The 27,857-nt window shown below is 42.5% G+C and overlaps 1 protein-coding gene across 4 annotated transcripts; it reads right to left on the reverse strand.

Annotated features, from left to right (window-relative positions):
- Window positions 1–19: 19 nt before the first annotated feature.
- LOC146590070 (diacylglycerol O-acyltransferase 1-like) lies at window positions 20–27,857 on the reverse strand. Of its 4 annotated transcripts, XM_085315202.1 has the most exons (17): window positions 27,577–27,857; window positions 25,363–25,450; window positions 24,320–24,360; window positions 22,834–22,919; window positions 20,604–20,656; window positions 19,995–20,100; window positions 17,977–18,102; window positions 16,264–16,350; window positions 14,703–14,806; window positions 13,715–13,753; window positions 12,494–12,535; window positions 12,354–12,398; window positions 7,776–7,888; window positions 4,546–4,611; window positions 2,843–2,930; window positions 1,528–1,590; window positions 20–549 (listed from the first exon to the last, which is right to left on the reverse strand). In XM_085315202.1, the coding sequence occupies exons 1-17, from the start codon at window positions 27,681–27,683 to the stop codon at window positions 382–384; spliced, it is 1,422 nt and encodes a 473-aa protein (XP_085171328.1). In that variant the 5' UTR covers window positions 27,684–27,857; the 3' UTR covers window positions 20–381. The 4 variants fall into 4 exon arrangements, with proteins under 4 accessions (XP_085171328.1, XP_085171326.1, XP_085171325.1 ...); XM_085315200.1 differs by lacking the exon at window positions 25,363–25,450 and having other exon boundaries at window positions 16,264–16,344; window positions 27,577–27,632; XM_085315199.1 differs by lacking the exon at window positions 25,363–25,450 and having other exon boundaries at window positions 16,264–16,347; window positions 27,577–27,632.

Below are 27,857 nucleotides of genomic sequence, written 5' to 3' on the forward strand. Positions count from 1 at the left end.
CAATATTTTAATAGGAAGAAGAAGCATTTGTTACAGCTTGTATTTATATTCAGCAGAATTTTCAGTGGAAGAGCTGTTTCTCAATAGCCCYGGGACCTTGTGCAGAGAAAAAACTTTTACATGAGAGGTGACTAAAAGGCAAAGATCCCTGTAACTCTCACAACTCTGCTCTGCTCACTCACCTTCAATATGGACAGAGACCAGCCTGCAATTCTCTGTCTTCAGCTCTGCAACCAGACCAAGTTTTATATCCTAGGTACATCCTTCCATATTAAAGATGAGGGTACTTCAAACTTGGGGTTGTACTTCAAGGTACGCTTTGTTACATCTGTTGTGTAGAAAGGAAGATGGGAAGTACAGGGCAACTAGGTTCTGGGCATGTCAGAAGAAAAACAGTCTCCAAGTTGAGTCYTTCCGGTAGTGGAGGATGTAATAGTCATGGAAATACAGGAGCACCGTAAGAGGGGGCCCCAGAACCAGGCTGATCCACATGAGGATATTACCGTAGCTGCCACCAAAAAGCCATTTCAACAGGCAAGACAGTGGGATCTGTAGGGAATAGCAAACAGCAGTCACTAATAAAAGTCTGGCTGGTCGTTCATACCATTTTCTAAGGGACGGGTGTGCCCTTAACTAGAGGACAGATCCATACTGAATTTGTTTTTCTATTATAAGGATGATGACTCAATTTATTTCTAAAGGGTGCCCTTGCCAAAGGGCTCCAGGCCTTTGCGCTTCATAATAAAACAATTAAAAACCCCATTAATGGGACCACCTGCTAAAATCTTAGTAAGCTAGCACAGAAAGAGAAAGGAAGGGTCATATAGCAGAGCCAAAATTTGCCAAACTTATAGGCACCATAGGAAGGGAAAGATTTCAAAATGATATTTAAAGGCTGAGATTAGATGGAAAGGATTTGAGAAGGCAACATGTTTTGCATCCAGAAACCATCAGTGTTAGGCCATTACACTGAGGAGATCTGTTCTCTAACAATGCTCAAAAGCTTTCAAATTAGTGGCAGGTTTAGTGCAGATTGGGTGACCTAGTCCAGCCTCGCTGGGCTGGTTACAAAACCCTTTGGGCTCTGTTCTCATTTGCTGAGAAAGATTTGACAAGAAAGTTCAGGTATAAATGACTCAATGATATTGTTTATTTTTTTCTCAGATCTAACACGTGAAACCCTCAAAGAATGAGGATGTGTTTTCCTGATGGTCAAACAAACAACGGAGTCTGGATGCATGGCTTTTTTTGGAGGCCTTCAGAAATGAGGGAGGCTCTTCACTACCCACTAGGAATTATATTGCCATGGAGCACTTCATTTTGAAACCCATCATTTACAGTCTCGCCTGTCTTATACAAGCCAAAAAGTCAAAACTGACGGTTTTAACTACGAGCTTGAAACTACAATCTTTGTGCCTTTCTTGTTAAACATCATTAAAATAACAGTACCAGGAGTTTTGTGATCAGTGCCCTAGCAGACTGAGGTCTGCCAGCAGACTTCAGTTTAGTGTCGATGTCTCCCCATACCTGAGACAGCATAGCAATAAACATCCAAAACCGGAACATCTTCAGTGGGATGGCGATTAGATACTGGAAAAGACAAGATGAAGAGTCTGACATGCACTTTCCTGTGTGATCGTGTCTTGCATTTTGCTCTGTACAATAAGTGAAGGGTAGCTGAGCATGAAGGGCCTAGTGCTGGTGAGATTTCATTGACAGTTTTTCTTCATGTAGGAGTCAAACTTACGTTCAAAGGAATTCAAAAGGGGCAAGAAAGCCTTGAGGTTCACAGTTTCTAACAAGCCACCATCCCACAGCGCTATTCCCAGGGAGTGGAGTAAAACAGAGCAGGAGAGACAGGACTTGCAAGAGTGACTTTGTTCATCTGATGTACCTACACTTTGGTATCAAAATGACAAGAACCAGGAGTATATCGACACTCCAGTCTCTGCCTTCCATGGGGGCCCACTTGCTTCCCAGAGGCTCCCCATAGCAATGGCTGGAAGCCACAAAGTAATGTTCTTGGCATTAAGTGATGGTGTAYTCTTTGCTACAAATCCTGCTGTCCTGAGAGGAGGAGATGCCATACAGACTGACAGCTCTTCCAGTTTCTACCTCCATACTTGGCTATGCCCAGCTACCTTGCATCAGGGACCTGAGGACAAGAGAGGCCCCTATATTTGCTTGGGTGATATAGCCCTAATCTTTGTGGGAATTGGGCTCTTCTACCATCTCCAAACCTGCAGGATGCCTGGAGACATGAAGGACTGACATACTCCCAGACATACTCCCCTTTCAACTGACCCCACGCTACTTTGCAGTCACTATTTCCTATGTTCTGGGAAACCAAAAGCTTTTCTTCAAAGGTCAACTGGAGATGTCTCCTTTAACCATTGAAATCTCTAGCTTGACCCAAGGTTTACTCTGAACTCAAGCTAGTAGGTGGACAACGAGGGCAGATGGAAGGTCAAGAACGGCACGCACTCAAGCTAGTATTGCAGTGAGGACCCAACCACTCAGCACTGCTAATACAAGCATGCTGGGGTGCTAATCTAATCAGTTTGTGAAGCTCATGTGTTATTTTGCAATGTGACTCCTCTCACTCWAACTTTTATCAGTATTCAAAACTGTTTATTATCTAACTCAACCCCAAACCTTAGTCCTTTAGCCTGGATGCTGCTCTCAGCAGAAGACATCCAGCTTGGATTGGGTTCCACAGGCAACTAGAACAACTCTCAAAATTTCAGATGTCTCTTTTAAAGCTATGAGTTCAAATGAACGAGAGGCTCTGGCAGTGTCAGCTGAGTATGCCACAACCTGCACGGCTGCTACTGTGACCTACCTCGAAGAAACACGCAGAGAGCAGAAACACAGCCAGCCGGGCCTGCCACTTGTCATAACCGTGATGCAGTAAGGGCCTGTAGACGTGTCTATTTACACAGCACAGAACAACGTGAAGAAGCTTGATAAATTGTTCTCTGTGCACTGCTAGTCATTAACATCAGGATTAATCACACAGAGCAAGATAATGGGGTTTACATCAATCAGCCACCAAAGGAGACGCTCCAAACACACACAAGTAAGTGAAAGGAGCAGCTCAGAGAAGAGCTACAGTGTTCACTCACACCCTGATCTAAAATCTTGGCAGTGACTGATGGAGCTGGGGAGGAGCAGCTCTGAGCTGCTGGGTAGGTATGCTGCCATGAAATTAAGTCTAAACCTTCACAGGCTGCCCAGGATCCTGGCTGCTTCCATACAAGATGGATTTTAACCCATCCTTTGCATCTTTTACTGCGCACACACACCAGAACGCTATTCGTACAGGCGGGCAACATATTACAAAACCAGTCATTTTAAGTTAGGCTCTTTGTCCATACCAAGAGCATTGAAAACAAGCATCCTGCTTATGGTTTTCAGGAGCGCTGCGTACTTTGGGGATGCCATCAAAATAGCTGAGGAGTTTATTTAAAAATCAAAATCAGGCCTTTTATTTGGCTACCTGCTTAGGTAGCTCAAGGAGCCTTATTTTTTGTATTACTTTTTTTAAAGCTCAGCAATAGCTTTTGTCTGTCGGGAGCTGGCAGACACCAGGATCCCCCACCAAACACCCGTGACTTTCTAGAGGGGGAAGTCAGTATCTGAGAGTCGTAGATGTTGCCAGTCCTGATCTCTTCACTTAAAAGACCCCGTTCTTACACTGCTGCCTTTCTCACTTTGCTCAGCAGCCAAGCAGGAGCAAAGCTGACTTGAGGACCAAGRCACAGGCTTTCACTGGGGTGAGGAGCGACTGCTGCTTTCTCCTGGCAGCTTTTGGGCTGAAACGTATGGGCATTCTTTAACTTCCTGAGTCTGCACAGGAAATGCCATAAAAACAGCCTCCCAGAGGCACTGATGGAAAGAAATGGTTTCTGTCTATTTATAGGTTTACAGGAGCCCCTTTCCAGCTGAAATATTAAGGAATACTTTGGGATCTGCCTCTTTCTAGCCCCGTCATAGAGGTGCTCACAGCCTGGGCCTCCTGGACTTCTCCAAGACTTTAGGGTGAAGGAGCAGAGTGGGTGACACACGCAGTAATCCCTCATAGGGGTCCTGATTCCTGCCCTCATAATTTTCCAAGTGAGACTTCCTGCTTAGATCCCTCCCTAGAGAAGGACCAAGATTTAGCTTATGGGGGCTACAGTACTGTCTCTGAAGAGACCATTCCCAGCAGTACAAACTACATGCTTACAGCAACTTTGAAGCTGTTAAATTAACAAAGTTATTTCCTTTCAGTCTGCGCCCTGCTATTCCTTTGAGACTACGCTAAAATGTAAAGCTCACTCATTAATTACTTGAAATGTCAAGGTTTAATTACAATGCCTCAGAGTTAAATTGCAAGCCAGCCAAACTTTCGGGACCATACAGGAGACAGACACACATCCATASCAAGCTAAGCCTTCAAAAGATAATAATATTATTATTAATGTTATTGATTCCTTGGCAGCAATAGTTCATCTTTTAAACAYAGCGCGTGTTAATTGGAAAATGCAGAACACAGTGTTGTACCTGTCTAGCCATCTGTGAGCCGGGACATTCCATCTGGACCAGAACTGTAAGACTGAGTCTGCATTCCTGCAAGGACAGAAGGAGTAGAACCGGACTTCTTTTAATAGCGCGAGAGACACCACGCTTCCATCCTACCACATGGACATCCTTCCCCATGGGTGAGCTAAAGCTGCATCAAAAATCAAATTGCATTCAGGCTGGTTATCACAGCACACCTGAAAATCTCGTTATAAGAACACAGGATTCCCTGTCACCCTCGGAGTCCGAAAGGAAGACAGCACTCGTTGCTTGTGGCAGCAGGGCCGAATAACCCAAAGCGTGTGCTCCACCTACTCACACGGGCTGCCGATTTGAAWGTGAGCAGTATCCCATATTTTTCCAGATTTAGAATTTAGAGACCGTGACTTCAAACATATGAAATCAGATACAATGTTGATGTGCTAAGTCACTGAACTTACAGCTGATAAATTATTTTTGGCCTTTGTCAGCTGTGAGAGTTTCAGGCTTAATTATGAATGCGTGGCTGAAGCTCTGGGTATGGATGGAGAGCCCCTACAAGGCGGCAGCTTTAGATTTCAGCGAAACCAAGTATAGGGAAGTGTTGCAGAGATTTGCTGAGACCTGTAGATAYTCATCAGGAGCACCAACGGAAACCTTCTCTGCCAGACTCTGCACCTAACCGACTGTACACCTGGTCCATGATGCATGTTCGGTGCCATGCTGCAGACCGTAAGATCAGGTTGAACACCGGAGCAGTCTGTAATCTCAATGGCACCGCTCCTGATTTCCCTTTGAAAGCATCAGTGTTCTGAGAGAACTGGAACAGTCAGTTAGTGAAGGTGACAAACGTCGGACTGATGAGAGATACCGGCACACATTTCCTTATCACTGACTCTGCCAGGATATAAATGTTTCATCTTCCTGACAACATTTTCATCGGTCAAAGAGGATGAAGCATCCAACGGAGCAACTCCTGATTACACTCTGGGGACTGTAATCTTGCAGTTCTCTTAAATGCCGTGCCTGTATGGGTAACTTAAATGTAATTTTGACTGTCTTAATAACTAAAAATTGGGATTTAGAAGATCACAGCATGGTTTCATCTCACAATATGTACTGGCTTCCTTAGAGCCAGCTCCAGAGTGATGTTTCAATAGAGGAAAGAAAAAAAATCTGCCCTTCCTGAAAACCKAAAAATTGTGAACTCTAAAGAGTCAGACACCAGAAGAATATAAAAAAAAACCTACAGCCTACTGAAAAAAGATCTTTATGATTTCTAAGGCAGTCTTCATGACTTTTGGGGCCCAATCCATTATTTTCTAAATATATTGTTGTCAAAGCTGTAATTTAGCTCATAAAATGTTTGTTGTTCTAGGGATAACAACATTTCCTGGGGTTAATGGATTCTGTAACCTCCTATGTTTTGGTTATTTTTAAAAATTCGTCATTGGCAGCCAGCTAGAGAGTGCTCTGTGAGTGAACATCCCCAGAGAGCAGCGACTCTAACTCTGGATATCTTTTTGGCATACAGCATAGGGCAAGGACACAAAGCTCCTTGCTGAACCTCGGAAGAGAGGAGAACAGCAATGACACAGGCTAAACCATGCTGCACAGCATCCCCGTTGACCAACTTCATCGGCACAGAGTCTCCCATGTCCTGGGTCTGACCCAAAATCAGGGTGCCAGGTCAGGGTGGGCAGTCTGACCTGCACCCTGTACTGAATCTGTAGCTGATTTTTATATTTCAGATGAAGTAATACTAAAATATTAGCATTAAAGATTGACACGTTGGAATGTGCTTTACGATTTTGTAACAAAGTTAAAAAGTAAAGGGCTGAATTTTTGACTAACACGATCTTATCTGCCTCTGCTCAGAATCTGTTCCAGCAAGGCGCACCCTACTCCGAGGTGTCTACGAGAACTGCAACAGGCGAACCAGTGTCAGTCACCCAAGTCCTGACTCCTCCAGACATGAGCATTTCAAACTGACAGTCAGATATTCAAAGGGGCTGTAACTTGAGAGGTTAAAATCACCTTTCTCAACATCCTGTCTTCCATAAATATCCATATATATATATATATTTCAGGCCAAAAAAAGAATCTTTCAACCCATTGCAAATCTTGTTTCACTTTTAGGTTCAAATATGCATGTTCCTGTTCTCTGTGGAAACCCAGATTGTAACTTTTGTGCCATCAACACCTAACTTTTTTTATATATTTTTATCAACAGAATAATTTGATGATTTATAAATGTATGTATATAAATAATGCATAAATACACAATATGTRTATATATATGTATACATACTATTAACATGTATAAGGGCACATAGTTTTACTGGCTAAAAAAAAATTATAAGGAATTCAGCTACCCCTAGAGAATATTTTTTAAAAGTGTTGTTTTAAGGTTTGCCTCTTCCTTTTTATTAAAAGTGTTTTTTTCTCAATGTGAAGTTCATCAGGCTTCTGTTCTAGCCAGGCAATCAATAGTTGGATGCACGTTCATTTTTGCCTAGCTGCTGACCCCTTGTCATTTGTTACTGATACCAAGATGTCTAGTTTTTCTTAGCCAACTACACTGGAAAAGGAGCTTAGATTACAGAAAATTCAGCAAAGGTTAGAAACATAACTGTAATTTAGAGTCTTCTGGTACCTGTTTTCACAGATCCATTTCCTTGTGTGGGGGCAGGAATGGAAACAAGAAACAGAAGCTAAAATAATTTTAGATACAGGTTTATATGTCAAGCCAAAATAGGTAACGATCTGATTTTTTGATCTTGTCCATACCTTACTTGAGTAAATCAAGTGTCTGCTTCTAAAGAAACAGTGGTGAAAGCAAAAGTTAATGTTTACTCCTAATGTGAACAAAGTATTTCAGTCACAGCCATTTATACCAAAATAGGTATAAAATCAGTGTCACTCTGGCAGTGATGTTCACTGTCCTCTCCACAATGGTGAAAATGACAGTCGTGAATGGGAGGTAGGCAGAGAGTGTGAGAGTGCRTAAGGAAAAAGCCTTATCTTGCTTTTACCAAGCACATATTACCCAATGAACCTGACTGCCTAAATTCTAAGATAGCATTCAGTCATGCTCGAGACTTGTCAGATTAGATGGGTAYCAGCTACTCAGTGTTCTGCTTTGAAAACTATTTCACAGTTCTTAATATACCTAAATCAGGCTACACTAAGCAGCAGCACGCTCTTTTTGCAGGAGCTGAAAGACACCTTACCACCAGTCTAGGTAAAATTGCCGGTCTCCAAATCGCAGCAATTCTGCAAGGCAATTGAGGCAGGAGTGAAAGTACCAATAAAAAAATATCAGCCAGATGAAATGATTTGGCACCTATAGGAGAAACAGACAATAAAATAAACCTTTCCCTCTCATTTCAATTCCTCTCCTTCAGCGCAGTTTGAATATAATCTGATAAACACAGTTTGACTACGATCTGACACAACTGTTCTTAAAGAGAGATTTACCACAGCTTGATTTAAATTATCCATTGGTAACTCAAGCACTGAGAGCAGCTTTTAAGTATGATGTTAATACAAAAGGTGACAAATAAATGATTCGGATATAAATAAGCTCACAGACCAATAGAGMGCAAGGTACTAGGAGCAAATTGCAAAGCTATGTGGGTCTGTGATGTGTAATGAGATGGTGCTGGAATTGAGAGAATGAGAAACAGAGAGCCCTTAAGGAAACACAGCTTTTTCGGTCTCTGCTCGTGCTCCTCAGTTCTCTATTCCAGGTACGAACAAGGGGGGATGCCCTGCAGAGACAGCACATGTGCATGCATTTATTATTTTAAGTAAAAATGTCCTCATTAAGTGGACTAGATAAAGGCAAATACATCTACCCAGGAGCTCCAGTATAGAAATGTTCGTGCATTAATCACTGCATCACCTTCAGCGAATATTACCTGCCTGGTCCTTGCCTGCATACAAAAGTTATAACATTTYAGAATACAGCAGTATCATAAAGTCACAACTCTCCTAGTATGAACACAGCTATACAAGACTAAAGATGCTCGTATACCAGTATTGGTGATACAAGAAAAGAGATTAAACTGATAAAACACCAGGCAGGTTTTCAGCGGAAACATGGGAGCAAGCAAATCCTTCAGACAAGGAGAAAATGCCATTAAAATCAGTGTTAACTGCAACGATGAGAAGGCTGTTACCCTCCTCAGAGCTGGGTAGGGTCCTCTGCTCTACGTCTCAAGCAGATTAAAGAAGGTGCCTGAGCTACTGCTAAGGAAAAAGCCAGGGAAACTTCCGACAGGAAACAGGTCTGCCAGATCCTCGCTCTAAGAATAATAGTTGGAGAAAGCATCAAATGGCAAAAGCCACTTCCCAGAGCTCTCAGGAAGAAAAAAAAAAAAAAAAAAAGAACTACATTAGATAGTACCCATCAGGATTTACTCTGGAGCATCCTGAACTATTGTGTTGGGGCAACAAAAATAGCTAAACACACGGGGGGATAATGCTGAGATGTCAGACAAGGGTCTTCTTGCTTCTCCTGCCTGATATCACGGCTGATTGTGCTGTCAGGAAAYCTGTTAATGGATTCCACAGCACGTGGCTCAACACTCAGATGATGAAAGGCCTGGATTTTGTTGGTGTTATGAGTCACCATACGAGCACAGCCTGAAAGGCAGGCCGGCACAGCAAAGGAAATCAGATGAAAATCAGTTGTGAAAAAACGAGTGTAATGAGCGTAATCTCAGCACCTTTGATTCCTGTCTACGCACCAAAGCAAATCCACTCACAAGTCTTGRTAGCGGCGTGCAAGATAGCAGGGAAGAAAAAGTACAGACCAACAGTGGCACCTGCGCGTGCAAGGTTAACAAGTCTCATTCATCGAAGATTTACAGTCTCAAAGGCCAACTGTAAACCTTCACTACCCGTTACCTCTACCTTCATATATACGGACAYAAAAACTGGAAACTCCCAAGAACCCAGGGAGACATGTAACGGCGCTATCCAGGCCATCTAAAAGATGTGCAAGTGAGTCCTCTCAGAGGCCAGGGTCCGGCAGCCCTGCGTAGCAGGCAGTCTGAGTGCAGGCCTGGATGCCCTCAAYGCTAGGCTCTGAGCAGAACACGAGCTGTTCATATTCTTTTACAAATGTCATGGAATTTAACAATCCAGCCGGTGTGCAAAAAGCAGCATGTAACAAGCAGGGAAACCAGAGCCAAGTTCAATTCCCATACAGATTTGATAGTACGGAAAAGATTTAGATCCACAAAAGAGTAATGAATGAATCACAAGAGATATATYCCACCAGAGTCAACAATAATGTTGCAGTTCATTAATTATAGTAGGAAGTTTGGAGATCAAATTSGTTGTTGAGTCTGGGCCCAAGTCCACTTAGAATAATACAAATGATGGCGAGGGCAATCAACTGCCACAAAGGTCACTACTGCTTAGAGGTGCAGCAGCAGAAGATCCCTTATTCCTCCTGAGCAACAACATTGTTCATACATTAGCATATGACAGTCGCAGACCCAAGGAGACTGGGGCCAGCAGCAAGGGGACTGTTGAGAGGGTTTGCAAGTAGAAAAGGAGTGGGCAGACTAATACAGGGAAGAGAAAAAGAACTATAAGCTTCTCTCCAGGATGGGATGGGCAATGTCTCTCCAGTCTTCAAAAAGGGCAAGAAAGAGGATGCAGGCAACTAGAGGCCGGTCAGYCTCACCTCCATCCCTGGAAAGGGGATGGAACAGCTCATTGTGGATGTCATCTCCAGGCATATGGAAGAAGAGYGGGTGATCAGGAGTATTCAGCATGGATTCACCAAGGGGAAATCCTGSTTAACCCATCTGATAGCCTTCTCTGATGGAGTGACTGGCTGGGTAGATGAGGGGAGRGCAGTGGAYGTTGTGTCCCTTGACTTGAGCAAGGCTTTTGACACTGTCTCCCATAACATGCTCCTAGATGAGCTCAGGAAGTGTGGGTTAGACGAGTGGACAGTGGCTTGAGAGCTGGCTGAAAGGCAGAGCTCAGAGGGTTGTGCTTAGTGGCGTGGARTCYAGKTGGAGGCCTGTGSCTAGTGGTGTCCCCCAGGGGTCAGTGCTGGGTCCCATCCTGTTCARCTTCTTCATCAAGGACCTGGATGAGGGGACAGAGCACCTCCTCAGCAAGTTTGCTGATGATCCCAAGCTAGGAGCAGTGGCTGACACACCTGAAGGCTGTGCTGCCATTCAGGGAGACCTGGCCAGGCTGGAGAGCTGGGCAGAGAGGAACCTGCTGAGGTTGAGCAAGGGCAAGTGCAGAGTCCTGCACCTAGGGAGGAATTACACCATGCCCCAGTACAGGCTGGGGGCTGAGCTGCTRGAAAGCAGCTCTGCAGAGAAGGACCTGGGAGTGCTGGTGGATGACAGCTTTACCATGAGCCAGCAGTGTGCCCTTGTGGCCAAGAAGGCCAATGGTATCCTGGGGTGCATTAGGAAGAGCGTTGCCAGCAGGTGGAGGGAGGTGATCCTGCCCCTCTCCTCAGCCCTGGGGAGGCCTCATCTCGAGTACTGTGTCCRGTTCTGGGCTCCCCAGGACAAGAGACATGGAGCTACCGGAGATAGTCCAGCGCAGGGCTACGAGGATGATCAGAGGGCTGGAGCATCTGCCGTCTGAKGAACGKCTGCGAGAGCTGGGCCTGTTTAGCCTTGGGGAGAGAAGACTGAGGAGGGATCTTACCAATGTATCTGATGGGAGGGTGTCAAGGGGAKGGGGACAAACTCTTTTCAGTTGTCCCATGTGACAGGACAAGAAGCAATGGGCAGGAATTGAAGCACAGGAAGTTCCGCCTGAATGTGAGGGGGAATTTCTTCACTGTGAGAGTGACGGAGCMCTGGCACAGGTTGCYCAGAGAGGTTGTGGARTCTCCTTCTCTGGAGATATTCAAGACCCRCCTGGATGCAACCCTGTGTAATATGCTCTAGGTGACCCTATTGAGCAGGGGGGTTGGACTAGATCATCTCCAGATGTCCCTTCCAACCTTACTGATTYTGTGATTCTATGATTCCTGCACAAGTATTTGGAGAAGTGACATGGCTGCTAAATCAGTGCTACAATTTTCTCCCTAAGGAACGCTGCCCTTTCTTCTCAGCCCTGAGTCTACTCATTACTCTCTTCCTGGCTGCGCCACCATAATTCAGCATATGAAGATGACTATGAATATGGGGCGTAGGCTCAGCTGGCACAGGCTGCTGCTGCCCAGTTTATGTAAGGCAGTTTACAGCCTCATTCCTTGGATCAACATAGTGCTTACAGTACTGCTGCATCCAATACTGCATTTTGACCCCCAAAATACCAAACAGCTACATTTTCAGGAGACAAGTGAAAAGCTGAAAAGGAAGCCTGGGAAGAGCTGGAGATGAACTACTGTCAAGCTGGGGAATTAACTTCTATGGCAGACTGAATGACTGCAGAGTCAGACTTTAAGAAATGCTGGAAGATATTCTTCTCTAAAAAGTCTTCTAGTATGACGTACAAAATACTGATACCTCTTCAAGTCCTTTTTATCCACTCCCCTGTCAAAAYTGATAAGACACCTTACCCAAAGCAAAGTTATGATCCTCAAAAAAGACACTAAGCAGAGACTCCATGAAATCCATTGACTTTGATACTCATATTTTGCATGAAGGCATTTCGGTAATGCCACCATGAAGGGCAATGGTATTTGACAGACTTAGAAGGGAATAGAGCTAACATGCTYTCATTCCCCAACCTCCTTTTTTTATATATTACAAGGTAAACTYTCTAATGCACCAGACTATCTGTTGAACAACAAGTGTGTAGATTGACCTTACCGCTAATTTCAGGATGTATTCTGTAAGCAAGGTAGACTCTATTTCCTGCAGAGATAAATAAAACAGATTAAAACGTTATCTCTAGCAATGATGTAAAGTGGAATATGGTCAAAGAAAATAAACTGGTATTAYTTGCTTACATTTATGGGCTTCATTGATTTATGTATATTTGGTACAATCCACTGAAAAAAAAACAAATAGAGAGCAATGAAGGTACACARAGTTCTGATTGGAAGGCCCTGTAAAGTGGCTTATTATTTTGTGTCTGCTACAGTTAAACAACACAGCTGTGGCATATGAACCCGTACAGACTGGCACCAGCAAACAGGTGTGCTCCAGCAGCAGACGAGCGACGGGCCGCTCCTTCCCTTAGCACTGAGGACGGCTGTAATGCCTTCACCGTCCTTCAGACAGGCAGCTAAGCTTGAAACCCCTCTGTGTGAGTGGGACAGGCCAAYGGTAGCCGGTCAAAGTCCTCCAGCCTTCTCCAGCTGGGAGACAAAGGCACAAAAATAACTCTGTTGGGAGAGTTATCATCAAYAGAGAGGAGCCCCCACAGTATATCTTATTGTATGCAAAAGGCTGCCAGCTTAGGTGAACAGCTTGCAGAGATAACTATTTTAAGTACCTTATTATAGTGAAGGCTTTATGAGGACTATGCCATACTTATACTGGAACAAAAAAATTACTTAATACCCTCCAAAATCTTCTTTGAATAAATCTCCCTTAACTGTTCTCAATTGCCACCACTGCAAGCACAAAGGATTCTGGAGAAATCCTGCAGGGCATCCTGAACAAGCCAAGCGACAGCTGCCGGGAGACTGAGCTGGTGTCAAGGGGAGCACCAGGAAGAATTATTTGTATCAACACAGCTACAAAGCTTTTCTTCCGCAGAGCCCACAGTACCTTAAAAACTTACAGCCTTTTACAYAGTAGAGGGAACTCAGAACCAGAGATGCAAATGGTCATCTAGCAGGCCATTAAATAAAACAAGAAAGGCAGTGGATGCGCAGCAAAGATGAAAATTCCCCATCTCCTCATTCCAATGCCTTCTCTTTCCTTCTTTATACTAAGTAGGTACTGGAATTCTGAATTAATATTTAAGTAGATATGGATAAGTAGATAGGGATATGTATGTCTAAGTAGATAGGGATAAGTATGGACATGATAAAGTGAACCGTTTCTGCAGTGCATAAGCATTAAGGTAGATGCAGAGGCATTTTATACAAYTAAGAGAATAAAGTGGTGCAGGTCAGTCAGAACTGGCCTATAGTGTTAAATGGTAATAACTGCATCYCAGCAGTCCTTGTTATATGGGACAACCAAATCTTTGGGTTTTAACATTAAACAAAAGACAATACCTGCTGAATTAGCCCCAGCATGAGATGAAAGAGAAATACCTGCAAGTAAAATAAGACAAGGCTTCAATGTCCTTCACTGATCCCTCAGGCATCACTCCATATCTCCATCTATTTTGCATTTAGCTACCACAACCACCACACAGTGTCTTCAAGCACAATTATCTGACACTGAAATTGCTTACGCTGCAGCCCTCCTTTGAAGGTCTCAGAGGCTGGTACATGTCCCAGCACATTACTCACTCTAATACAAGATGTCACCATCTTAATGCAAGGGCCCTGCTCATCGTTAGTGTTTCAGGGAATCCACTGCGCACGTTGCCTGCACTGAAAATGGATCACACTCAGCCTTGCCTCGCTGGGCCAAGAGCTCTGCAACAAGTGGCTAGACTATGGGGCTTAATTTGGTATTGTTCATTGGCAGGAGGTAAGAGAGTCCCATAAACTTCACACCACCTCTGTGTCAGTTCCTATAAGAGCCCCTTTAAAGGTTGATCTGTGATGACCAAATCCTGACTTCCATTCCAGTAGCTTAAAAAATGGGAGCAAGATTAAAAAGGACTGTGTGAAATCCCCATGATTAGTAAAATATCACTGTATGAGGTCTGAAATATGCATGATTTAACAGCACAATTGTATCACTGCTGGGTTTAGAGAAACTGAAAGCAGYTGCAGACAGCAATGGTGACTGCTGTATTTTTAGCAAAGTGCCCATATAGTCTGYAGGATGTTTGTTTACTCCTCCAGGACCCCATAGACCTAAGAAAAGCATTTTAAAATATCAGAAATAGCCCCCCCCCCCTTTTTTTGTCAAACATCAGGGAAAACATGCCTGTGGGATAAGGCAATGTTTGACACACAGTTGTAACATCAGCATCCAAGGGAACATAGGCCAACAGTACCGTGAATCTCATCATTCAATACAACAACTGCTACTATTCAAAGAGGGTCTCAGAAGCTGACAGGTTTAAATGCATTGCCATTTTCTTACCATTTCAAACAGCCTCTTAATGATATAGCCATGTCTGCAGTGTTTTAGCCGTGGAAAATTCAGCTGGTAGCATAGGGTTGGAGCTAGCAGAAAGTAATACAAGTCTTAGGAGAAAAAAGAGAAATACTACATCATTTTCTTGTGTTAAGTCTGGTTAGGAAAAAAAAAAAAAAAACAGAAACAAAACCGCATTCAGAGTCCAGCTTGCTCTGTGGAGTTTTGGGAGCTGTATCAGCRCAACTTCATGTAAAAAGAGGGACATGGGCTTTAAGCTTCCTCTCAGCACTGCAAAGTGGCAGTAACAGACTGCGGTGAAGTGGACACTAAGGGAAGCAGCATTCATGGGATGGCACTGAATCATCTGAATACAGAAGATACAATGTCTACACTGTATTGATCCAGGGTGATTGCTGGCTTATTGAAGTCGATGAGAATGTTCTTGACATTAATGGGTGGAGTAGTGAAGAGTTTGTCCTTTATCTTTGCATCTTCAAGGTCTAGACCCATGCACTCATCATATTAATAACCTTGACATGAAGACAAAGTCGAAAGAGCCTCTTAAGCCCAAATTGCACTGCATAGCAGATAAAACTAAGTGAGCTTCTAAATCAGCCTGACTGACTGCTTCATTGTCACTATTCAGTACAAAATGTTTTTCAATATTTAAGGGTGCAATGCCCCCCAAAGCTCATGTTAGCTAGCTGATGCAGTGTTTGTTTGGAATTCAGCAGGCAAAAAACTCAACTCACATAAATGAGAGGAAAACTGGCAATGCAGCGAAGAGAGCTTCTAAGCCAAACACATCCTCTTAGGAAGGTCTTWTCGCTGCAACTGTAGATCAAATAGCACTCTTGCACAGCTGTTCAGCATGCAGATACCACTACTACTTCTCTAAAAAAAGGACTAGCTTGCTTGCTGAATTGCAGCACTGTGCAACRCGCATCACACATGAAACTCATGATGAAGAGTTTAGCGAATTTTACTGAATAGATATCTCAAGTTAAATGATTGTTTAGGAACCTAAACCAATGCCTTGACTTTCAAAACACCAAAAGCTCCACAACTCACAGGGAGACCAACTGGAGGGATTTTTCAAAGATACAAGTTCATTTTATCAGTCACCAAAAATGACACAGTAGAAAAATGTGTTTGAAAACATTTGTAGGAACTCCATGTGCCCTAGAATACTCACTAACCAGCAGCTTCTGCAATTTTACAAATATGATTTTCATTTGAAAACTTTTTTCTGTGCCTCTGTTGCCTAGTGAAAGATGCGTGCACAAAAGCAGGCTATACAGGGTGAAATGGCAATACTTCTTACACCTGAAGTGCTATCAAATGCACAACACTAAACTTGAAAACAGGAGTCTTAGGTCACTTGCAAAAATAACAGTATTTTCCAATAGAAGTTTAATTTTGAAGGAATAATGCACAACTAAGGGGGATTGCAAAGGCAATTTTGCAATTTAGCCACCCTCTGCAACTCTGTGTAGCATTTATTATAATAATCCTACTCTGCTGACAGAAAAGGGGTACCTGCTGGAAAAGGAGAAAATTTTACCTTTTACTTTCAGGTTCATTGGGTACACAATCTGCTTTGACTGTCCTCTTTCATTCCTTCTAGAGTGATGGCTGGAACATTCTGCTGCTAACACAAAGCATAAAAGCGATGAGTTGGTTTTAGGTGAATCTAAAGCCCCCAAATGACTTTACATAACAAAAAATTGCTGATACTACACCAGTCAGCTTTGCATGAAGTCCAGGTGATGGTATCAGTATGAACGTTTTATCCCCTTCTGGTTTTGTTTAGAYCTCCGCAAGCTGGGGCAGGGATCCCTTCCTGTTCTTTTCTGGGATTCAAATGAGCAGTAAAAGCTCAAGGCTCTGAGCACCTACAGTCTCTGATCGGTGGATTTTATTCACCCACCTGTGAATTAGGACAATGCTGTTGTCACTCTCTTACAAATGGGACACAGAGGAACAGCCTAAATCCTCAAAGCTGGGCTGTTCCACAAATCCTCAAAGGTATTTTCACTCCGAGCTCTTCCTTTCCATCACATCCTCTTGTTTCTAGGGTTTCAGCTGTGAGTTAGGCACTTAGATAACTCTTAGGCTTTTGGCATAAATGACTTGTTTAGTGTCATATGGATAGAGCGTGGGGAACCTGGATGTGACGTTGTCATTACTAGGCTAATTTAAAAGGAGATCCGRTCATGAACATTTCTCCTCTCCTTTGAGATTATGTGCTCCACAAAATACTAGTAGGATAACCAGGAAACAGGATTTTGTTGCACGACCATGTACTGCATAAAAAGAAGGTTCATATGCTCTAAGAAGAGAGGAAGGAGGTTAAAAAGCAGCATAAATAAGACTGACTAAATAGAAGTGTGCAGTGTGGTATTCAAAAAAAGCTCAGCATCAGCCTAACATTGCTTTCAACATTGTCAATGGCAGAGAAGTCTTGAAATTATTTTGGCCATTTCTCCTCATGAAGGATAGGCCTTCATGGCAAAAAAGGCTTTTTTTATAGTGAAATAGTCATTCAGCTTGAATCAGTCGCATTGYGCATACACTTTGGACAATCTTTAATTACATGATCCCACGTCTGTTTTCCACAGAGCCTCTGCTTCACTCAGTCCACAAGGCAGAGATGCTGAGGAACTTATTCTGACTCACCAGACTGGATGAGTCCCATCAGCTCCAAGTCAAGAATACAGAAAGAATCAAAGTGCCTTTTTAAGGCGGAAGAGCTCTGCAAGAAAGAATGGCAGGAACAAGCAAAGTTCAGGAGATAACTGAGCCTGGAGAATAAGCAGGAATGTTACTGGGTTAGTAAGAGGAGCAAACAGAGAGGTTTGGGGGAGAGAAAGGGAGGAATCTAAGCATTAACTTTCCCTGTTTTGTAGTGTGTCTGTTTGYAAGCACTTAGACTACAGTTCTGTTCCCCTCCAAGCCAACTGTAAAACCTTCCTTTGATGCRTTAAAGCAAGGTCTAGCCTTATACAGCAATTTATGCCTTGAAATGCACATGTTAATGAGTTCTTCCAAYGGCATGGTGAAGCAAAAGGTTTCTAGATGGCCCAAAGACTCTCTACTGAWAGGGAAACAGAAAAATGGAGAGGATGACTTGCTCCAAGTCACAAACTACATCCATAATGGAATTGGGGGCAGGGGGCAGGAATCCCAGTTCTGTGCTCAGTCCACACATAAGTAGATCATCCTTTTCAATGTCTGCTGCAGCTCACATTGATGGAAGGGTGCCGCATTTTCTGACCTTGCATCCTGGCACTTCCTCTGACAGATCTGAGGTTCCCCTCCCTATGCCAGCGATTCACCTGGTAGTAGGAGAACAGTTTCATGGTAATGACGAGATACACAAACATGGTCAGCAGCCCTCCAACTAAGAGAAAGGAGAGAAAATACAGTGAAGCAAGAGCGGACACACCAAGTTATCTTAGCTTCCCAAGAGCAGACAGTACAAGAAACCTCTCTGCTAACCAGGTAACAGACACCTCTGTCTATACAGCCTGCCAGATGCATACAAAATAGACATCTACAAATTATTTCCTTGGCTAACCTGAGACGAAGTGACATTCAGCTGCCCAGGTATCATTTTATTTTATRCATACTTGGAACTAATGCCACCAGCAGAGATGCTGGCAGAGCATCTTGGCCAGAGAGACCACCCTGAGAGCCCTTTGGGGTCAGTGCACCTTCTGAGTGGGCAGCCCGTGCTTCCCACGCCGTGTCTCAGCCCAGCTGCCTGTGGACACAGATAGACAGTGCCTGCCATAGAGGGTCCTCCTAGAACGTAAAGGATGGGAGCAGAGCCTGCCTCATCCCAACCCGAAACCTTTCAGCTGTGAGAGAGAGGAACCATGACATCTTCRCTTGCATGCAGCAGACCCTGTACAGCAGGCTATACAAAAACAAGGCCATTCTGAGAAGATGACTTCCTTTACTGTCATTCATTATTTCACTTCACTGAATGGCACCCACATGTCTGCTGGTCCCCCTCCCCCTCTTTGTGTGGGCACACATACACMCAGAGAGACTTTAATATGGCCTGCTTAGTCTATTCTTAAATAGACCATCCTAAAGATAGAAACACAGTGGGGCACTAATAGCTTAGAAGAGAGGAGGAGGAATATAATTTGCTGCATTTTTATGAAGTCGCCGGTGATTTATGAGTTGTTTCAGTAGATGGAGCTATTGCAGTATTCACCATGAACAGCCAACTAGGCCAATTTAGTGCGATCAAAGGAAAAAAAGTATTTGCTGGCGATGTGGATATTTGTCAAAAGAATCCTCAGCTGTATCCAGGCAAATATATGTCATCTAGGCAACTACACRCTCTTTTAGCAAATTTATTGGCTTGCTCTGAATCTCCTAGGACTAATTTCCAGATCTATAGGCTCATTAGTGTCACAACCTAAGCTTATAGTTTAAGATGCATTTGAAAGCTGGCAGGTCCYCAAATCATGCCCACTCTCTAACTCTGGTATATAAAGAGCAGCTTTGGCCATGATAATCAGCCAGTTCCCCTCAGCAGTGCCAAAACATGTTTTTAAATGTCAGATGTCACTACTGTGGAAAWGACATATAGCTGCAATTCCTGAATTTTGTTGTAGGATACCCTTGGCTGATAGAGCAAGGCTTTCAGAATATTTACAAACATGCATATTGAGGAAAGGAATACAAATAAGAACACAATGAATCATGCTTCCAAAAATATTTTCATTTATGAATATGGCTCTTTAAAGGTTCCAGGAAGATAATTATGATCATAAACTGACGCATAAAACAGCAAGCAATTCATGGTACAATTAGAATCTGAGACAAATGGATTAATAATCTCCTGCTCAAGCATCTAATTAAGAGGAGGCGATATTCATCAAAGGCTTCTGTTGACATTATACATTACTGAAGGGGAATTGGGATTTAATATCTCCTTGSTATGCAAACTCATTACCATTTTCCCCGATGCTAGCTACACGCATATACAAAGGGGCCAGAGAATATTGCACTTAGCACAGAATGCCCTCTAAAAYTGACCGCTTATGCTCTGCAAGCTGCATAAGACCTGCTCATAAGCAACATAGGACTGGTTAACAAGTCTGCCCTATATACTTTTAAATGTTTTTTTTAATTACAAGTGCTAAACATAGTATTTTATACTGGGCAGCCCTTCTTCAATACTGACAGTCACATCAGTTGTGGGACATATTGCCATTTACTGCTGGGCTGAGGGTAAGCCAAGGTAACGCTTGTAACCCCAGATAAATCTCTCACCTGGAGTTATGGCTTTCATTCTATAAACCATCACAGCAGGGAATGCTACCAGTGAAAGCAAGTTAAGAGTCTGCAACGCCAAACCTATGCATCCAGAGCCACGAACCTACAAAGGACAYGAATGGTGTGTTATTACATTATCCAGGGGCAGTTTGGCCTTACGAATAACATGCTCTAGATCAGGAGGRATCTGGTAAAATGGAGAGCTCACTGAAGGGCTGGACAAAGTCAGGCATGCAGAGATTTTCTGCCATGCGTTTCTACTAGGTCTAGCTTCTAACACATCATTCAGTCCATGGCTCCAAATCAAAAGCTGCTCATTGCAGTAGCCCCTACGGTAGTTTTGGATTGAAACAACTATCAAAACTGAGCCCACAGAACCCTTTTCACTGAGTATAAATCTAAATTTAGATCCTAAGCTCCAAATGAATATAAGAAGCTRATTTTTCTCACTGCAATATTTATGTTCTTTACAATATTATGGCTTGCAGGCATCTCATTTCCCCTAGTGTATATGTAGCAAGGAGTCAGATTAAAAGGATGGATTTTGCTAGAAAGACTCATCATTACAAAGAGCGAGAATAACCACAAAAGAATCAGTTCACTTACTTTTTTTAAATACCTTTCTATAAAAACTGCAGGAAGCGCAAGTAAAACAGAAGCTGCAAGAAAAGGAAATAATAAAACATTAAGAAATACCTCTATTAAAGACACCACTGGTATGTATGCTCAGAGGCTGTGCTGGACCGAACTTGCTAGCAGCAATGGYAAGCTAACGCTTTTTTGGGGATCACCAAACTTCTACAAAATGGGACTTGCGTTTATAGAGCTGAAGTTTCCGAGACCATGAACCATGGAGAGGCTGCCTCAAACTGACTCACTGAAGTGACGAGACTGCAAGTAGGACGAAGTGCATTCAAGGCCAGCTGCTAAGCCATCCTACTGGGGAGGACAGGGTCTCTCCRAAAGGTCCTTGTGTGGGTGAGGTAGCATGCAGCAGCATCAGATAAAAAAGCTGGACAGTGAATATGTATGAATCTACAGTTTTAAACTGCTTCCGCAGAGTTGTCTGTAGAGCCCTGGAGTGACCCTTCAAACTCTTCTGCACCATCCTGTTGAATTATGGAAGCGATCAATACCATATCTGTGGCTTCTCAAGAGCCTGTGAGGGCTTGTAGGTGTATTTCAGCACTAAAAGGGATACAATCTGTTCTCATTCATCTCCATGAGAGATTAACTCTGAAGTCTAGTGATAATTTAAATGCATTGGTTCTAATTAGCTTTGCAGAAATAGCTAGATGTTTTGGTCTGGGCAGTCAGAGCAAACAGTGATCATGCCCCTACCTCCTCGGCTAATTATAAGAAAGGAAATTGAATGCAAGTGAACATTTAAAAGTGGAGGAACCTGCAGCAGTAAAAACATAACCTCATTCAAGGAAACCAGATGAATAATATTTATTAAGAGCACTAGCTAAGTGTCTATTTTCTGGTGTTCTATAATAAAATTATTTCTAACGTTCAAAGCTAAAACAGACTTGAGTGCAAGGATGTTATAAACAACCTRCTGCAATTTTAGGTAGTTGTATTGTATCTTTATCTTTAGGGTTTAACCCACACATTTCAAATCATCAACATTTCAGATGTGCTAACCAACTCTGTGTTTCCACACTTGATGGAAAAGGGGCAGCAAACTGCTATGTGTAGCAAGAAGTTCCCAGAAAAATCCCAATTCAACAGTCATTCTAACATCTGCTTCTTCAGAGACAACCCAATAGGTCTCACCTGGCCGAGATTCTCATCATCTTGACTCAGTTTGGAATCAAAAACATGATTCTGTCTGGAATAAATTGGATTTTTCTATCACATTAACAAAGCTCATCCATACAGGAAACCAGCTAGCCATAGAGACAGAGCTGCCAAGTCCCTCTTTGGCACATCACTTCCCATTGATATTACCTCCTGATAGACTTGGGCACCTGAAAACTGCTGTGAATCTGACCCTCAGTCTGTGGACTGAGCTCTCTAAGAAAACCAYGGGCCATTACAAACCCCAAATGAAGTAAAAATTACTCTCCTCCAGTCTGCCATCTCTGCTAGAGAACTGTAGAAGTGTGGACATTCAAAAATGAAGCCTTAGAAAAACAACTCCCTGTACTGCATACAAGTCTCTTCTTGGAGAGGACATAAGAGAAAGGCTGGAGTGTACACAACACATTACTTAATGCACTCACGAAAAGCACTCAGATGCTCTATGATGGAGATGGAAGGTCAGAAGAAAACAGAATAAAAGCATTTGCATTGAAGCACTGATCAAAGGAGGTTTCATTTTCTTTAAGGACTGCTAATTGTGATATTAAAAGACACTATCAACAAAAAATCACCATTGGTGAATGGATGCAACTGCACTTTTTTCAGTGGATTTACATCTATTTATGCCATTGAGATATTTGATCCTGAGAGACTATGAGAAGGAGATAGATTTTTGAAGTTTGTATTATGAAAATAAGGGTCTAAAAATATCACTTMTCTCAATGAGATTACTTTGGGTTTGCCAAACCTTCCTCACTGAATGTGCTTTTTTGCTGTTTTACTAGCTCTGCTTGTAAATACAGGATTATAAGAAAATGAGAAAATCAAAAGGTATACAGTCTCTCCTAGCAGAGATTAAAAACCTAAAAATCCACATCTGGGTTTGTGTGATAAAACCTGGCACTGAGTACAAGCCAGAAAGTCCAGAGGAAAARGAAATTGTTTTTAAAATAACTCACAGGGTTTTGTCAACTTTGAATGTAATACTCTTGCATATTTGGCTGCTGACACTTCTACATTGTCAGCTTACCGGCAATGAGATATATTGCTGGCCACTTGTAGGGGTCTTTCACAAAAACGGAAATGATCTTTATGGGATCGAAGAGCAGTCCATATCTGAAAGAGAAAAGCAGTCAGATTTGAAGATAAACTACAATGAGATGTTCTCAGAACTACAGAGCCATTCAACTAATCAGACTGTCAGCAGATGCCTGTCTTGTCTCCTCCTCTCATTCCCCTACACCTTGAATCACAGAACTTCTCCTAGCTGGGAAGTTCAGAATGAAGAGCAGTATCCCCTTAAGCTTTAGACTCAAAGGGTTAATATCAAAATCCTCTTTACAYTCTTCTCAAGCTCCCACTGCCTCCTCGCTTTGGCAAGAGATAGTGACTAGAAATTGTGGATTCCACAGGACTCCCTGAACATCCTTTCAGCAGCTCGGAAGACGCTGCTATCAGCCCATCTCTTCGGTGGTCTTCTGGTTTTCTCTCATTCCCACTAGCTGCCTCCCTGCTCCCCAAAGACACCAGGAATGAAAGCAAGAAACTGTTCTGCTCCACTCCTCCTAGGCTCAGAGGCGGCTTGCTTTGTGTGCTCCCCTGTTACTGTACTAACAATCTTTGCCACTGGTGCACAGAATTTCTGGTGAGCAAATTCTGACTATAATCACATTTTATGGGCCAAATTCTCGGTAGGTATTGGTGTTAATCCACTAATTAGGTTTGAGCAGTTCCACCAAGAAGATCTACATTTCTATAATGCAGTTAAGACCAGCATTTCTATAGCATTTTCTATACTGAGGGAGCCAAAAAATTCTTTACTGGCTCTGGAGAAGATTCTGTACTTTTTTGACATGATGCAGTGTGCTCCAGCAGGTRCTGTTAGACAGCACTTCCCATACACGGTCAGAGAAGGAATTGCTTGGATCTTTTTCCATTCCAGTGCGCCTGAAAAATGTGGGACAGCCTGAGCAGACATGCACAGCCCAGAAATGCAGATTGCAGCAGCGAGGAGGCATTTGGACATTAGGCACTCAGAAATTCTGCTGGCCAAAGGCAGCAAGCCAGACCTACAGTCAGGCGCCATGGGAGCATTGATGCTCTGGCAAAGCGAAGCCAGCCTCCCTTTCTAAGGACTCTGAGAAACCGCAGATTCTGCTTAGTTACTGCTGATGGATGAAGGGCTGGAGCCATGCCCATGACTACCAYGGGTGAAAAAGCACAAGCAACTGGAAGCACGAGGTTCAGACCGCTGTRCCATTTTCTCCAGCTAGTGATCCTGAGTCATTGGTTTAGACAACATGGAGCATAATGAGGAGAAAAAGAAAAAAAAATACAGACGCAAGAAATAATGAATGCAACTAGTGAAAAACCTGGTAACTAATTTTTTTTTTGTTATTACTGGTTAAACACAGAATGAGTTGATATAAACCTACTCTCCCTGCAACTCAGAATTCAAGCTCTTATTCTAGATTCCAAGAAATAAGTAAAAATGCTTTTTTCAGYAATTCACTTACTTGATAAAATTCTCCAGACTCATGTGAATATGAGTGAGGACCTAGAACGAAGAAACRGATTACCATGATATATACAGAATACATTTAAAATCTCTATCATAATTGCTTATTCTAGTCTGCAAAAACAAAAACTTTTTAAAAACAGGTTAAAAGGTCTCTGCAAATTTTACCACCCCAGTTTGCTTTTACTAGACATACCCTGGGTAGTTCAGAAAAAAGTAATATATATTATTTCGTTTAGAATGTGAAGCTCATATAGCAAAACCCCCTTCCTATCCTCTCTTTAAAACAGATCATCAGCCTCTAATTTTTATGTAATTTCTTAAAAACAGTTGCTTTCTTCTCTGCAAAAATGAGAACTGATTCATTAGATCCTATGGATTTAGTGTCTCAGCTTTGAGCATCAGGTATAACTGTGCTGGATGGAGTTGGAGACCAAGCAACTTAGTAGGAAAAGCATAATTTCCAACAGCTCCCTAYGATATTTTGACATAACAAAAAATGTAACAAAAAGGCAAAAAGGATAATAAAAAGGCATTACAATACGGAAACTGCTGATGTTTAATGTTTTACATTATGGAAAGGCCCCTATGCTTTCCTTGATTGCTTGAGCAGAACTACTTTACAGGTAGGACAAGGTCTCCCTCTCAAAACCAAATACAGTAGATCTTTTTCTTTCATCCGATCATGGCAGTTTCCTACTCATATCACTACAGTCATCCCAGGACACGAAAAGCTTGAGAAATCTTACCCTTTTGGAATCTACTGCAGAAATACAATCCTGTGASCTCATCAGCAATTCCCTTAATTACTTACTGAAGACAATTATTAAAATTACCACTTCTCCCCATTTCTAAACCAAAAGAATAGTAAACTGGCACCCTGGGAACTCCAAATGCAAGAGCTTATGTGAGATGCACCAAAAAAAATTTGCCAGTATTCCCATTTAAATCATAAAAGGTTTTAGCTGCATGGCACCACTTCTTAAATAAGAAACCTTCATCAGATGCCTGCTACTGACCTAGTTGTGACTTTCCACTTACCAGCAGAACTACAGACCAGTTAAAAATGCCTTGGAAATTGTTGAATCCACTCCCACATGATAACAGAGATTCACACAGTGAATGACAGCTGGGAAAAAATATTGAAGAGTTCTAGAAATGATTTTATTTTCACTTTGGTTATTAAAAATGCTGTTTGCAATACRAACTATAACATCTGGTTTAGCTTATCACTTTAATGTTCCTTTTCAGTAGGTACTTTAAAGAGTTTGAAATTAATTTTACAGGCCAGCCAGAGACACTGCTGACGTTGCTACCTTCTGTCCAAGAAACGCTAACTAGAAACTGGGAAACTAAGTTCTACTTTTGCCTTCCCACAGGGTGCTTGGTAACCCTAAACCCTTTCCCCTTCTTGGTGGCTGTTCTCCTATCTGCAAAACGTGATGTGATTCTCCTCCCTTCCTCCACATGGAAAGACATGATGCTTTGAGATGGACATCTGACCACGGTAGATCATTAATAACATTGCCAAACCTCTCCCATTTGCAGATAAAATGAATGGGAAGGTGATTATTCCTCGGCTTATCCGGTGACTTGTGCTGCTTCGCCTTTTCCTTCAAAAAAAAAATGCTACTAGACTGCAGAATCTGTCTGCTAGAGAGCAGTGTTTATTCATATGACGTAGCACTTAACGCTCTTATAGGTAATCCTAGTGGAGCCAATAGGTTTATTAGAGTTATAGGTCCATATTTGCACAACAAAGGGGTTGCAAAAGCTTTTATCAAAAACACAGTATGGCATTACTTACAAAGAAGAAATCCCACTGCCAGGCAAGTTAACTGATTAGGAAATGCAAATTTGTTCTTATGAGTTGAAATTCCAAGGAGGAAAAGGAAGGATCCAAGCCATCTCAGAGAAGCCAGGAACGCAGGTGAAGGATACATGGTGCAATATGTTGCCTTCCCTTAGCCCCACGCCGTGAAACATGCCTGAGTGGTCCTTGCGGACTTGGGAAGCTTTCGGCCAGGATCCTGGCTCCACTGAAGTCAGTGGTCTCATTTAAAGACATGAAGACAGCCARGACCCCTGACATTGTTTCTAACTGCTTGATAACAAACACAAATAATAAAAGCGAGTCATGCTATAATCCTATGTGGGACTTGAGACTCTAAATGAGAAGAAAAGCAGGCTCAGTTTCCGACTTTGCGCTGCTGAGATTGACATTTCCTCTCTTTGATTTTAAAAAGTAAGGCGAGGARAGATGGCAGGAAGAGGCACCTCCTGCTCTAATGCCTGCCCCAGCACTGCCATCAATATCCTGCAGCTTYCTCAGTTGTGTCACTTCATGTATTTAATGTCACTTAAATTACCCAAGACAGCAGCACCAGCTGACACTGTCATAACACCACATACACATGCTGTCACATCACATCGCAGGAACTGCGACATCCGTATCATACACATCAGTCTGCTCTGATCAAACGCAAGTCTCCAGAAGCAGCAGGTAGTACAGTTTTGCTTCCCTGAGCTTATCTGAGACATTAAATAGGCTGAATTTCCTGATATTTGAGATTTAAGAAGTCCATAGCTGGGACACAGCTGCAGTCCTTTGCTTTCTAGGTTTTTTTCTTTCCTGCACTTTTCCCTCCCCTCAATTTATCTGCCATATCTGGAAGTGATTTGGGTTCTACCCATCAYAGCCACCACTTCAGTAGTGTTTTCCGCTGTTATCCTCAGTTTTTGGCATCTACCTTCCCTCACCACCTCCCTCCCTCCTCCACCACCTTCCCTCAACATCCTTTTCACTTTCTTCAAGGTGCTRAGAAGCACATTTTGCCCCTTTCTCTAGTCTGCTTATTGAATGATTCTGGTCTCTTCAAAGCTACAAATGCAGGAGGAGAACGAGGCCTCCAGCGTATAAATATGCAAAGTACAAGCAGGGTCCGTTAGGAAAGAAGCCATTCCCTTTCTTTCAGAGAGATCTTGAAATCAGATTTATTAAAACATAAAATGGTTTGGGATGTTGGATTGATTATGCATATTTTAAAATTAAAATTCACTCACAAGTGTTCAAGGATAAGAACTTGCCTATACCTTTCTCAGGATGGGAAGGCAAACTTACAGTGCAAAAAGGGGAGACATTTGCCTGCCAAACCCATCGTTCTTTAAAATTCACATGGGACAACTCGTCAACTGATTTTAAAATGAGCGCAAAGATCTTCCCCTTTGAGATCCTCCTTCAAGTTTGCCCAATACCTTAGTCTCTCTGGGTCTTCATGCCTTACTTCAGTATCACACGCTACAGGCTGAGGCATCTCAGGACATAGAAAAAGAGTAGCTTTCTTTCGTCTTCTTGTAGACATCTTACTTCTGCATCCTAGAAAAAGAGCTTATTCCAGTTGTATAGCTCTTTCTTCTCACTCACAGTACAAGCTTTCATATTTAGCACAGTTTTGCTCCTTCAACCAAAGGAATCAGGGAATATCTTTGTTATTTCAAATCAGCAAATTATAATTTTATCGGAACTGTCCTTTAGA

This window comes from Rhea americana, unplaced genomic scaffold (genome assembly GCF_003343005.1).
Source record: "Rhea americana isolate MKP2758 unplaced genomic scaffold, rheAme1 scaffold_421, whole genome shotgun sequence".
In the NCBI taxonomy this organism is placed as follows: domain Eukaryota; kingdom Metazoa; phylum Chordata; class Aves; order Rheiformes; family Rheidae; genus Rhea; species Rhea americana.